This window comes from Colobus angolensis, unplaced genomic scaffold (genome assembly GCF_000951035.1).
Source record: "Colobus angolensis palliatus isolate OR3802 unplaced genomic scaffold, Cang.pa_1.0 Scaffold220, whole genome shotgun sequence".
Taxonomy (NCBI): Eukaryota; Metazoa; Chordata; class Mammalia; order Primates; family Cercopithecidae; genus Colobus; species Colobus angolensis.
This window is the reverse complement of record NW_012115378.1, coordinates 5902137-5913040: the sequence shown is the minus strand read 5'-3', so window position 1 is coordinate 5913040 and position 10904 is coordinate 5902137. Positions and strand designations below refer to the sequence as shown.

The following is a 10904-nucleotide window of genomic DNA, read 5'->3' as shown; positions in this document are numbered from 1 at the left end:
TGGCTAATTTTTTGTATTTTTAGTAGAGATGGAGTCTCACCATGTTGGCCAGGCTGGTCTCAAACTCCTGACCTCAAGTGATCCACCCGCCTCAGCCTCCCAAAGTGTTGGGTTTACAGGCTGAAGCCACCATGCCTGGCTGCATTTTTTTTTTTTTTGCAGTAGAGACAGGGTTTCACTCTGTGTTGGCCAGGCTGGTCTCGAACCCCTGACCTCAGGTGATCCACCCACCTCCCAAAGTGCTGGGATTACAGGCTTGAGCCACCATGCCCAGCCAAGCTCAAGCACTTTCTATTTATGTGATTTTTTTTCCCCCAAGCCAAACTTTATCCAGCTTTATTAAAGATGCTTTCCATAAACAGCCACAGCATTTCAGGCAGAACATGGGCAGACAGTCCTTAACAGTATACAACAACTTTCAAACTCCCTTTTTCAGTGGACTACCAAAAAACATAAAGCCACTTTAAAACCCAGTGGAGGGCCGGGCTTGGTGGCTCATGCCTGTATAATCCCAGCTACTTGGGAGGCTGAGGCAGGAGAATCACCGGAACCTGGGAGGCAGAAGTTGAAGTGAGCTGAGATTGCGCCATTGCAGCCTGGGCGACAGAGCAAGACATCTGGCAAAAACAACAACAAAAAACCCAATGGAGTATTCATTTGATGCTCTGAACAAGAAAGTTTAGGGCAAGGGGTGACATTTCACATTTAGCATGTTGTTCAACATGAGCTGAGCCTGACTTTCAGGAAGTGAAATGAGAATGGCAGAATTTGTCTGAAGATACACAGTATAGAGATGGAACCACTGCTCTTTTGAGGAGCCCCATCTCAGGGGCATCACTGGAAAGTCCAGATTGCCTGACACGCTGCTAACCAATGACTGGGGCTCAGGCCCCAACAGGTATCTGGGTTTAACGGAGTTAAGTTTACGCTGAAGATGGAAAGGGAGAAGAGGACATAAAAACAAATTCGTTTTTCCATACCACAAGGCTGTTGTGCCAAGGTGTCTATATTTGTCAAAGTCAGGGAATCCCTCCTCCTGGGAGCCAAGAGGAAGCGTCTCAAAATTAGAAGGGAACACCAGCCTGGCCAACATGGTGAAACCCCTCCTCTACTACTAAAAATACAAAAATTTGCCAAGCATGGTGGTGCACGCCTGTAATCGCAGCTACTTGGGAGGCTGAGGCAGGAGAATCATTTGAATTTGGGAGGTGGAGGTTGCAGTGAGCCGAGATCATACCATTGCACTCCAGCCTGGGCAACGAAGCAAGACTCCAACCCAAAAAAAAAAAGGTCTGGTTGCAGTGGCTCACGCCTGTAATCCCAGCACTTTGGGAGGCCGCACTCAGGTGAGGTGTGTGGATCAGCTGAGGTCGGGAGTTCGAGACCAGCCTGACCAACACGGAGAAAACCCGTCTCTACTAAAAATACAAAATTAACTGGATGTGGTGGCGCATGCCTGTAATCTCAGCTACTCAAGAGGCTGAAGCAGGAGAATCGTTTGAACCCGGGAGGTGGAGGTTGCAGTGAGCAGAGATCTTGCCATTGCACTCCAGCCTGGGCAACAAGAGTGATATTCCGTCTCAAACAAACAAACAAAACAAACAAAAAACTAGAAGGGAAAGGTGTTTTCCCCACATCAATCCAGCTTCGAGACATTCTATTAGTGACAGTGACAGATATCCCGTCCCCAGAAAACAAAAATGAAGTGCTAACAACGTACCTTAAAATAACGAAAGAAAAAAAAGAAAACCAAATTCTGCATTTTTGCAAAACTTGATAAAAATAGTATTTCACACTGTACAGTCATCACAAGTACATAGTTATCACGAATACACACACTTCACCTGGCACCTTCAGCACCTTGGCTTCCTGTGCCTCGTCTGTTTAGGCATCTGCATTCTCTGCAGGGTTATTCCCCTCCTTGCCAGCATCAGTTCTTCCCTTTATCTCTGGGTACTTTCTCTCCCTTCTTTGCAAGGGCCTCGTTAGACTTGGCTTTGGAGAAGCAGGTTTAACAGACAACCTTGCGGATCTTCTCTGGTTCGTCCTTCACCTTGGCGTTATCTCCTTAGCATCCTGCTCGGTCTTTCTCTTGAGCAGGGCGGCAGCTGCAGTGGGACATAAACCCTGGGTAAGGGATGCAACAGCGTATGGGTTATAGTTGGTCTGAAGGTTGTTCTTGCTTCTTCTTCACACTGCTCCTTTATGTGATCTTGCAGAAGCAACTTACCCTGTATGTGCCTTAGTTTCCTTATATATAAGTGGAAATAATGATCTTTCTTGGGAGTTTATTAAGGTTAAGTGAATTAAGGTATATGGAAGTGTTTTCACAAATTTTTGTAGAGAGCCAGTGTATCAAGCTTGAAATCAGACATAAAAAATTACTGGCCGGGCACAGTGACTCACGCCTGTAATCCCAGCATTTTGGGAGGCCGAGGCGGGCAGATCATTTGAGGTCAGGAGTTCGAGACCAGCCTGGCCAACATGGCAAAACCCTGTCTCTACTGGAAGTAAAAAAAAAATTAGCCAGGCATTGTGGTACACACATGCAATCCAAGCTACTCGGGAGGCTGAGGCAGGAGAATCGCTTGAACCTGGGAGGTGGAGATTGCAGTGAGCCGAGATCATACCACTGCACTCTACCTGGGCAACAGAGTGACATTCCTTCTCAAAGGAAAAAAAAAAAAAAAATTACCAAAAAATAACAAAAATAGCTAGAAGGAAAGGGTAGGAACCAAGGCAGATATGGAGTTCTACATAAACGGAGAAAAATTCCATCTAGTTGCTACTGAATCAGTCATTATGTCACTGTGTGCAGTGTTCAACTTCCAGAGACATGGTCTGTACATGATTTGGCTTGCCAGGTGCTCACACCTTCAGCAGGAGTTGGCAGGCACCTTGATTGAGGTCCCACTGAGTCTATATGTAATAAAAGAGGTATTGTTCTTGCACAGCAAGAGCAGGATGCTATTGCAAGAAAAAGGAGGAATGGATGCTGGACAGGTATAAACAAGTAGATGTCTCAGTCACCGCACAAGTGAGCATCCTCTGTGTGCTTATAGTAATTTGATAACAGATGCAGAAGACAATATTGTTATGAATCAGTCATGATCCAAGCCAAATTTAAACATAATAAGAAAGAAAAAAAGAGGAAAAAAATCAGTAATGACTAATATAATTAGGAGTTAAAGAGGAAAAAAAGAAGAATGGTTTGGAAAATAGCTGTGCCTGCTCATCACTAAAGTCTATCATCTGCAAGTATTTAAATACTATTCAGATGCCCATTAACAACAGAATGGTAAATAAATTTGAGTGTATTCATACAATAGACTTCACAAAATCAGAATGGACAATCTCAACCATGTACAACAATATGGGTGAATCTTTTGACCATAATATTGAGCTAAAGAAGACCAAGAATACATACCAGAGAGTTCCATTTACAGGAAGTACAGAAACAGGCAAAGGTGATCTTTGTTATTAGAAGTCAATGATTACCACCACCAAAGACAGTAAGCAGGGGTGAGAAAGCTGTGGTCTATAGGCTGGTACAATGTTTGATAAGTATAATTTTTATATGTTAAAATACATTTTAAAAAGTCAATGATTGCTTTGGAGGGGTTAGAATTGTGTCTGGAGGCCGAGCACAGTGGCACCCACCTGTAATCCCAGCACTTTGGGAGCCTGAGGCAGGTGGATCACCTGAGGTCAGGAGTTCGGGACCAGCCTGACCAACATGGTGAAACCCTGTCTCTACTAAAAATACAAAAAATTGGCCAGGCATGGTGGTGGGTGCCTGTAATCCCAGCTACTCAGGAGGCTGAGGCAGGAGAATTGCTTGAACCTGGGAGGTGGAGGTTGCAGTGAGCTGAGATCGCACCATTGCACTCCAACCTGGGTGACAAGAGCAAGACTCCATTTCCAAAAAAAAAAAAAGAGAGAGAAAGAAACAAGAGGGGGAAATTTTAGGGGCTGGCCATGCTGTTTTTGTTATAGGTACTGGTTATATGGATGTGTTCAAGTTTGAAATTTCATTCAACTATATGCTTATGATATAAGAACTTTCCAGTATGTATAGTATACTTAAAATTTAAAAAGCCTCCCTTTTGACATGTATTAATACTCCCAAATAGATATTATGCGCTGAGTAGTTTAAGAGGTATGAGGTTCATGCTGATGTGTATAAATAACTAAATGCTCGTTTTTATTTCTGTGTTCATGGAGCCTTCAACAACTCCTATAAATAGGTGAGAATTTTCTGGAAATGTTGATTATGTTTCTTAACATAATGAAATCAAGATTTCATAATGAGCACCTTTAAATAAACCAAAAAACATATTTCTTGACTTGGAAGACATTCCTAATAGTGGTCATTTTAATTAGCTAATTTTCTATATCTGGGGATGACTTTAAAATTATTTTATGCTGGATGTGGTGCTTGCACCTGTAGTCCCAGCCATTTGGGAGGTTAAGCGGGGAAGATCTCTTGAGCCCAAGAGTTTGAATCCAGCCTAAGAAACCTAGTGAGACCCTGGCTCTCGAAAGAAAGAAAGAAAGGGCAGAGAGGAGGGAGAGAAAGAGAGAGAAGGAAGGAAGGGAGGGAGGGAGGGAAGGAGAAAATGGTTTTATAGGGAATTATAATGTGTCTGGTATTTTTACTTCCTTGACTTCCTGCTGTTTTTTTATGTGACACACATAAACCCCACAGAAGAAAGACATATTTTCTCAAGAAATTTGAGGTGAAATCTAACGTAGACATTCTTTAAATTATCGCTTAAACTTAGCCTATAGGAAAGCTATTTCACCCACTTTGAATTCTTTTCTTGAAATGCATGAAAGTGCATATGGTAAGAATGTGTGATTTCAAAGAAGTCTTGCTGAGAAGTTAAGCAGTTCTCGGGATGTGTAGGGTGCAAGTGGACCTGTAATTTGGTAGTATGGCTCATGGGGTACAAGGTGTCATTAAATTACAATTTACACAAATGAATACATGGTGGTGGCTCCTTACAGCTTTCAAGGAAAGTGATGTATTTTTGGTTTGTTTGGGATAGATTCTGCCGTTCCTGTATTGCTACCAGTCTAAAGAACAACAAATGGACCTGTCCTTATTGCCGGGCATATCTTCCTTCAGAAGGAGTTCCAGCAACTGATGTAGCCAAAAGAATGAAATCAGAGTATAAGAACTGCGCTGAGTGTGACACCCTGGTATGTGACCCCACCTATGTTCATGGTTACGAGCTTAAGTCCCTGTGAAAGTTATTTCACCTCTGCTTCTGACCCATAGTACCCACCTTTTCTTTTTTTGAGACGGGGTATCGCTCTTTCACCCAGGCTAGAGTGCAGTGGTGCGATCTCGGCTTACTGCAACCTCCGCCTCCCGGGTTCAAGCGATTCTCCTGCCTTAGCCTCTGGAGTAGCTGGGACTGCAGGCACGTCCCACCGCACCTGGCTAATTTTTGGTATTTTTAGTAGAGACACAGTTTCATGATGTTAGCCAGGATGGTCTCGATCTCCTGACCTCATGATCCGCCTGCCTCGGCCTCCCAAAGTGCTGGTGAGCTGTGAGGCCAGCTGGACTTCCTGGGTCACATGAGGACTTGGGGAACTTTCCTGTCTTACAAGAGGATTGTTAAACAATTAGCGCTCCATAAAACGCACCAATCACTGCTCTATGAAACGCACCAATCAGCACTCTGTAAAACGCACCAATCAGCAGGATTCTAAAAGTAGCCAATCGCGGGTTTGATTGAGAAAAGGGGACAATAAGAGAATAAAGCCGGCCACCCCAGCTAGCAGTGGCATCCCGCTCGGGTCCCCTTCCAGGCTGTGGGAACTTTGTCCTTTTGCTCTTCACAACAAACCTTGCTACCGCTCACTCTTTGGGTCCATGTCTTTTTTTTTTTTTTTTTTTTTTTTTTTGAGACAGAGTCTTGCTTTGTTGCCCAGGTTGGAGTGCAGTGGCGCAATCTCAGCTCACTGCAAGCTCCACCTGCCAGGTTCAAGTGTTTCTCATGCCTCAGCGTCTGGAGTAGCTGGGACCACAGGCATGTGCCACAATGCCCGGCTAATTTTTTGTCTTATTAGTAGAGACAGGGTTTTGCTATGTTGGCCAGGCTGGTCTCAAAGTCCTGGCTTCAAGTGATCTGCCCACCTTGGCCTCCAAAGTGCTGGGATTACAGGCGTGAGCCATCTCACCCAGCCTCCAATTTGTATATATATGTATATCATCTGCAAAAAACCCTGAACTCTTGCCATCACCCCTAATTTGTCAAACAAATGCTTTCATTGACCACCTCCATTTTCCCTTCTTCCCATTACTCCAGTGATCCTCTATGATGTGTCCTCCAGTTCTACTACTCGATTGCAGGCCACGAGTGAATAACTTTCTTATCAAACCCAGTGACATATTTCCACCTGTATTAATCTGGACTTTGCTGTATTTGTCTCTATCAAGCACACCTTGCCTGTTGCAGCTTTCAGCTTGGGTACTATATCAGCCTCCCGAGATCATGTGAGGTCTTGAAGGTTATGTAGAAGATTCTAGATTTTATCTTAAATGCAATAGTAAGCCAGAGAAAGAGAGTAAATTTTGGAGTGCCAAGATCGGGCTTATATCTTTATTTTTATTTTTATTTGAGACAGAGTCTCACTCTGTTGCCCAGGCTGGCATGCAGTGGTGCGATCTCAGCTCACTGCAACCTCCACCTCCTGGGTTCAAGCGGTTCTCGTGCCTCAGCTTCCCGAATACCTGGGATTACAGGGGCCCGACACTACGTCCGGCTAATTTTTGTATTTTAGTAGAGATGGGGTTTCACCATGTTGGCCAGGCTGGTCTTGAACTTCTGACCACAGGTGATCTGTCCACCTCAGCCTCCCAAAGTGCTAGGATTACAAGCATGAGCCACTGCGCCCAGCCTTGAGATAATACTTCTTATATTCTGTCTTTTCTTTTCTGCGTTGTCCCTCTTTCTAGGAATGCTCCCCATTCCTTCTACGCACATTTTGCCCTCTCCCATTTTGCACTCTCTATGTTCTTCAGAGTCCCGACCAGATCTCCATTCCTTGAGGCCTGGCCTTAGTATTCCAGTTCCCTATATAAAACAATTTCTTTCTTTTTTTTTTTTTTTGAGACAGAGTCTTGCTCTGTCGCCCAGACTGTAGTGCAGTGGCACCATCTCAGCTCACTGCAACTTCCACCTCCCAGATTTAGGCAATTCTCCTGTCTCAGCCTCCCAAGTAACTGGGACTACCGGTGCACACCACCCCACCCAGCTAATTTAATAGAGAGGGTGTTCCATCAGGCTGGTCTCAAACTCCTGACCTCAGGTAATCCACCCACTTCAGCCTCCCAAAGTGCTGGGATTGCAGGCGTGATCCACCGTGCCCAGCCCCTATATCAGACAATTTCTTATCTACTTGTCTACACATCCTTTTTCCTCTATTAGATTATAAGCACCATTAGAATAGGCACAATGAATTACATTTCTTCTGCCATTTTTTATAATGTCTCAGATAATTTTGTGTCTAGACTATGAATTGATCAATTCATTTGTCAGTAGTCCACAGCTTGTTAATTTTCATGACTAATGCATATCTTTGTTGAACAAAGAATACAAATAGAAATTTTTACTAGCAAAAGTCATAAAGACATGACAGAATGCTAATGTGCAAAGTTGGATGTTACAGATTGTAAAATACATCTGTTTAAGACAGCTTATGCAGATCAATCCTAGTTTTTGTGTCCTTTAGGTGGATATTTGTAAAGCCAGGGTTTTGTTCTTACTTTTCCACTTGCTTTTATTTTTGCCATTTGTTAAACAGTTATAACTGTTTCCTTGACATGGCAGATTTCATGTTTGAGGTTTAACTTCCGTAGCTTGGGCAAAACGAAGCAGAGTGGGTCGGCCACTACCACAGCTGTACAGAGCTTCCTTTAGCACAAGATCTTATCAGAGTTTCTAATGAAACATTTAATAGGATGTGTTATGTTAGCAACAGATCCCTCATGGTTAGGATCTCTGAATGTATATGTGAAAGAACAAGGGCTCTTTATTCTGCATTGATAAAAATGGACTGCAAGAGCTGTCTTTTATGTTTGCTCTTAATGGGACCATTAAGTATACCATGTATTGTGAATTCATGTAATACTGTTGGGTGTGTTATAAAACCATGGTATTTATATCTTTCCCTAAGGCACAGTGTTTCATTTAACTTACTATGGGCACCTCTAAAATTTATCCATTTATTCTTCTTATCTCTCCATTTCTTTTTTCTGTCTCTTTTTCTATCTTAGATTGTTTCTTCTTTTCTCTCTCTCGTGCTCTTTTTCTTCACCCTTTTTCCCCCTTTCTTCTTTCTAAAACCTGTTTATGTAATGGCATGCAAAAGAAGTAAATTTGAGTTACTACGCATCTATCTACTTTAAAAATTGTATATGCTTTTTAGAAGAACTGAATTCAAGAACTTAACAGTTGGGTCTTCTAAGTGTTGGAGAATTTGAAAAATAGTAGTATTCTTGATAATGCCTTAATTTTTGGTGGTACTGGCATTATGAATGCATCTATTTAGTCAATTGATCCCACAGTATGACCTTATTTGAAAGTTAAAAGGCTGGATCACTTAAGCTTTCATTGAGCCCTTTTTTAACAGTGAGTTCATTTTGAATTTGTTTTTATGTAGGTTTGCCTCAGTGAAATGAGGGCACATATTCGGACTTGTCAGAAGTACATAGATAAGTATGGACCACTACAAGAACTTGAGGAGACAGCAGCGAGGTTTGTTTCCATACAATGTAGTTTAATGCTATAATTGATAATGTTTATAAGGAATTTAATGGGCTGGAAACTTTAACATTCTTATGAAAATATTTATGTATTTATGTTTACATTCTCAACTATAATACCTGGTACTGGTAATCATTTGTTGACAGCCATCATTGTTGAAGAATTTTGCTCTCTCTACTTTAAACATTTCCAGGGGCAACCAACCACAGACTGGAGAGATTGGGGCAACTTCCTCAAACAAGTTTGTGTTAACACAGATCCAAAAATAGAATGCAGAACTGTTAATTTCTGCTAGGCTTTGTTTTCTAATAGATTCCTGAAGTAGATCGTGGTTGGGATTATCCATCTTCTGTCACCACTGCTCATTTCACCAGCTGGTTCCTTATCATTTTGCTTGTTTCTCTTTAGAATATAGACAGCAGCATCTCAGTATACAAGAGAACAGGCTGGGCAGGCATCCTGAATCCTTTGCCTTTTTGATGGGTAATCTGGTATGGGGGTAGGGGAAGGAGGGAGGTAGCTGGTAGATATAATGGAGGATATTGATAATATTTTATTCTTTAAAAAAAAAAGAGAAAGAAACATTCATGGGGTGCAGTGGCTCACACCTGCAATCCCAGCACTTTGGGAGGGTGAGACAGGCAGATCACTTGAGGTCAGGAGTTCGAGACCAGCCTGGGCAACATGGCAAAACCCCGTCTCTAGTAAAACACAAAAATTAGCTGGGCATGGTGGTGCACACCTATAATCCCAGCTATTCTGGAGGCTTAGGTATAAGAATCACTTGAACCTGGGAGGCAGAGGTTGCAGTGAGCTGAGATCTGGCTACTGCACTCCAGCCTGGGTGACAGAGCAAGACTGTGTCTCAAAAAAAAAAAAAAAAAGAAAGAAAGAAACACATTGGCCGGGTGCGGTGGCTCAAGCCTGTAATCCCAGCACTTTGGGAGGCCGAGACGGGCGGATCACGAGGTCAGGAGATCGAGACCATCCTGGCTAACACGGTGAAACCCCGTCTCTAGTAAAACACAAAAATTAGCTGGGCATGGTGGTGCACACCTATAATCCCAGCTATTCTGGAGGCTTAGGTATAAGAATCACTTGAACCTGGGAGGCAGAGGTTGCAGTGAGCTGAGATCTGGCTACTGCACTCCAGCCTGGGTGACAGAGCAAGACTCTGTCTCAGAAAAAAAAAAAAAAAAGAAAGAAACACATCTAGGTTATTATTCTCCTGATAAGAAAGGAAATTGAGCTGCATCAGAGTAATTATAAAGTTTATAATCTGCTCCTACTAACCAAATAAAGTGATTTGTGCTCTCTAGCAAAGGTTGATGGCTTTCTAGACATTAATCTGTCTGTGGATTCATGTATCCAATATTGGTATTCTGTATAATTTCTCCCAGAGAAAAATGTTAGTTCTGCTCATTTTTAGAAAATATTACTCAAAATAGAGCTTACATTTCAAAATTGAAAGTCTAAACAATCACTTCATTCCTTTTGTTTTACTAGAGATTGCCTTGTAAAAGCACCTGTTATTATAGGATTAGCTTTATACCCTGACATTATAAATTTCAAATGAGTATTTTAGCTATAAACACAGTATGGATCCTGTTATATTGACCACAATGACCAACAGGAAGGAAGGATTACAAACGGGTTGAGAAAGTATGGGTTTGATTGCAAGGCTGACAGCTTTTGTGAAAATTTAAAAATATATGAAAGCTAATTTGAATCCCAGTTATTTTACTGGTTAGAATTAAATAGTAAAGAATTAAAATAATAGAAAATGGGGAGGGTTATTGATTATTTTACAAGATAAATTAATATTTGGATTTATGATAAAAAATCTTTGCTTTACAGAAGAATTTACCACATAATTCAAATTGTAAAAATTCTTACACATAGAGTTTGTCCAGAGTACAAGTTTTGGGGGACAGGAAGTTACGTCTGTAACAGAAAGTGAGCCAACAACTCCAAGACTCCATGTTGTCCCTAAGAACTTAAGGCAGTATTATCCAATAGAAATATAATGATTTCTTTTTTCTTTTTCTTCTCTTTTTTTTTTTTTTTTTGAGAGAATCTTGCTCTGTGCCCTAAACAGGTGTACCATTTTAAAAGGTACAG

General features: G+C 41.8%; 1 protein-coding gene across 1 annotated transcript in view; it reads left to right on the top strand.

Annotated features, from left to right (window-relative positions):
- Positions 1–10904, top strand: part of RNF125 (ring finger protein 125, E3 ubiquitin protein ligase) — a 59790-nt gene that overhangs the window by 24839 nt on the left and 24047 nt on the right. Inside the window, exons 3-4 of the mRNA XM_011943725.1 lie at positions 5052–5205; positions 8680–8774. Of these exons, the coding sequence (XP_011799115.1) occupies positions 5052–5205; positions 8680–8774 (249 nt within the window). The remainder of the gene's footprint in view (positions 1–5051; positions 5206–8679; positions 8775–10904) is intronic.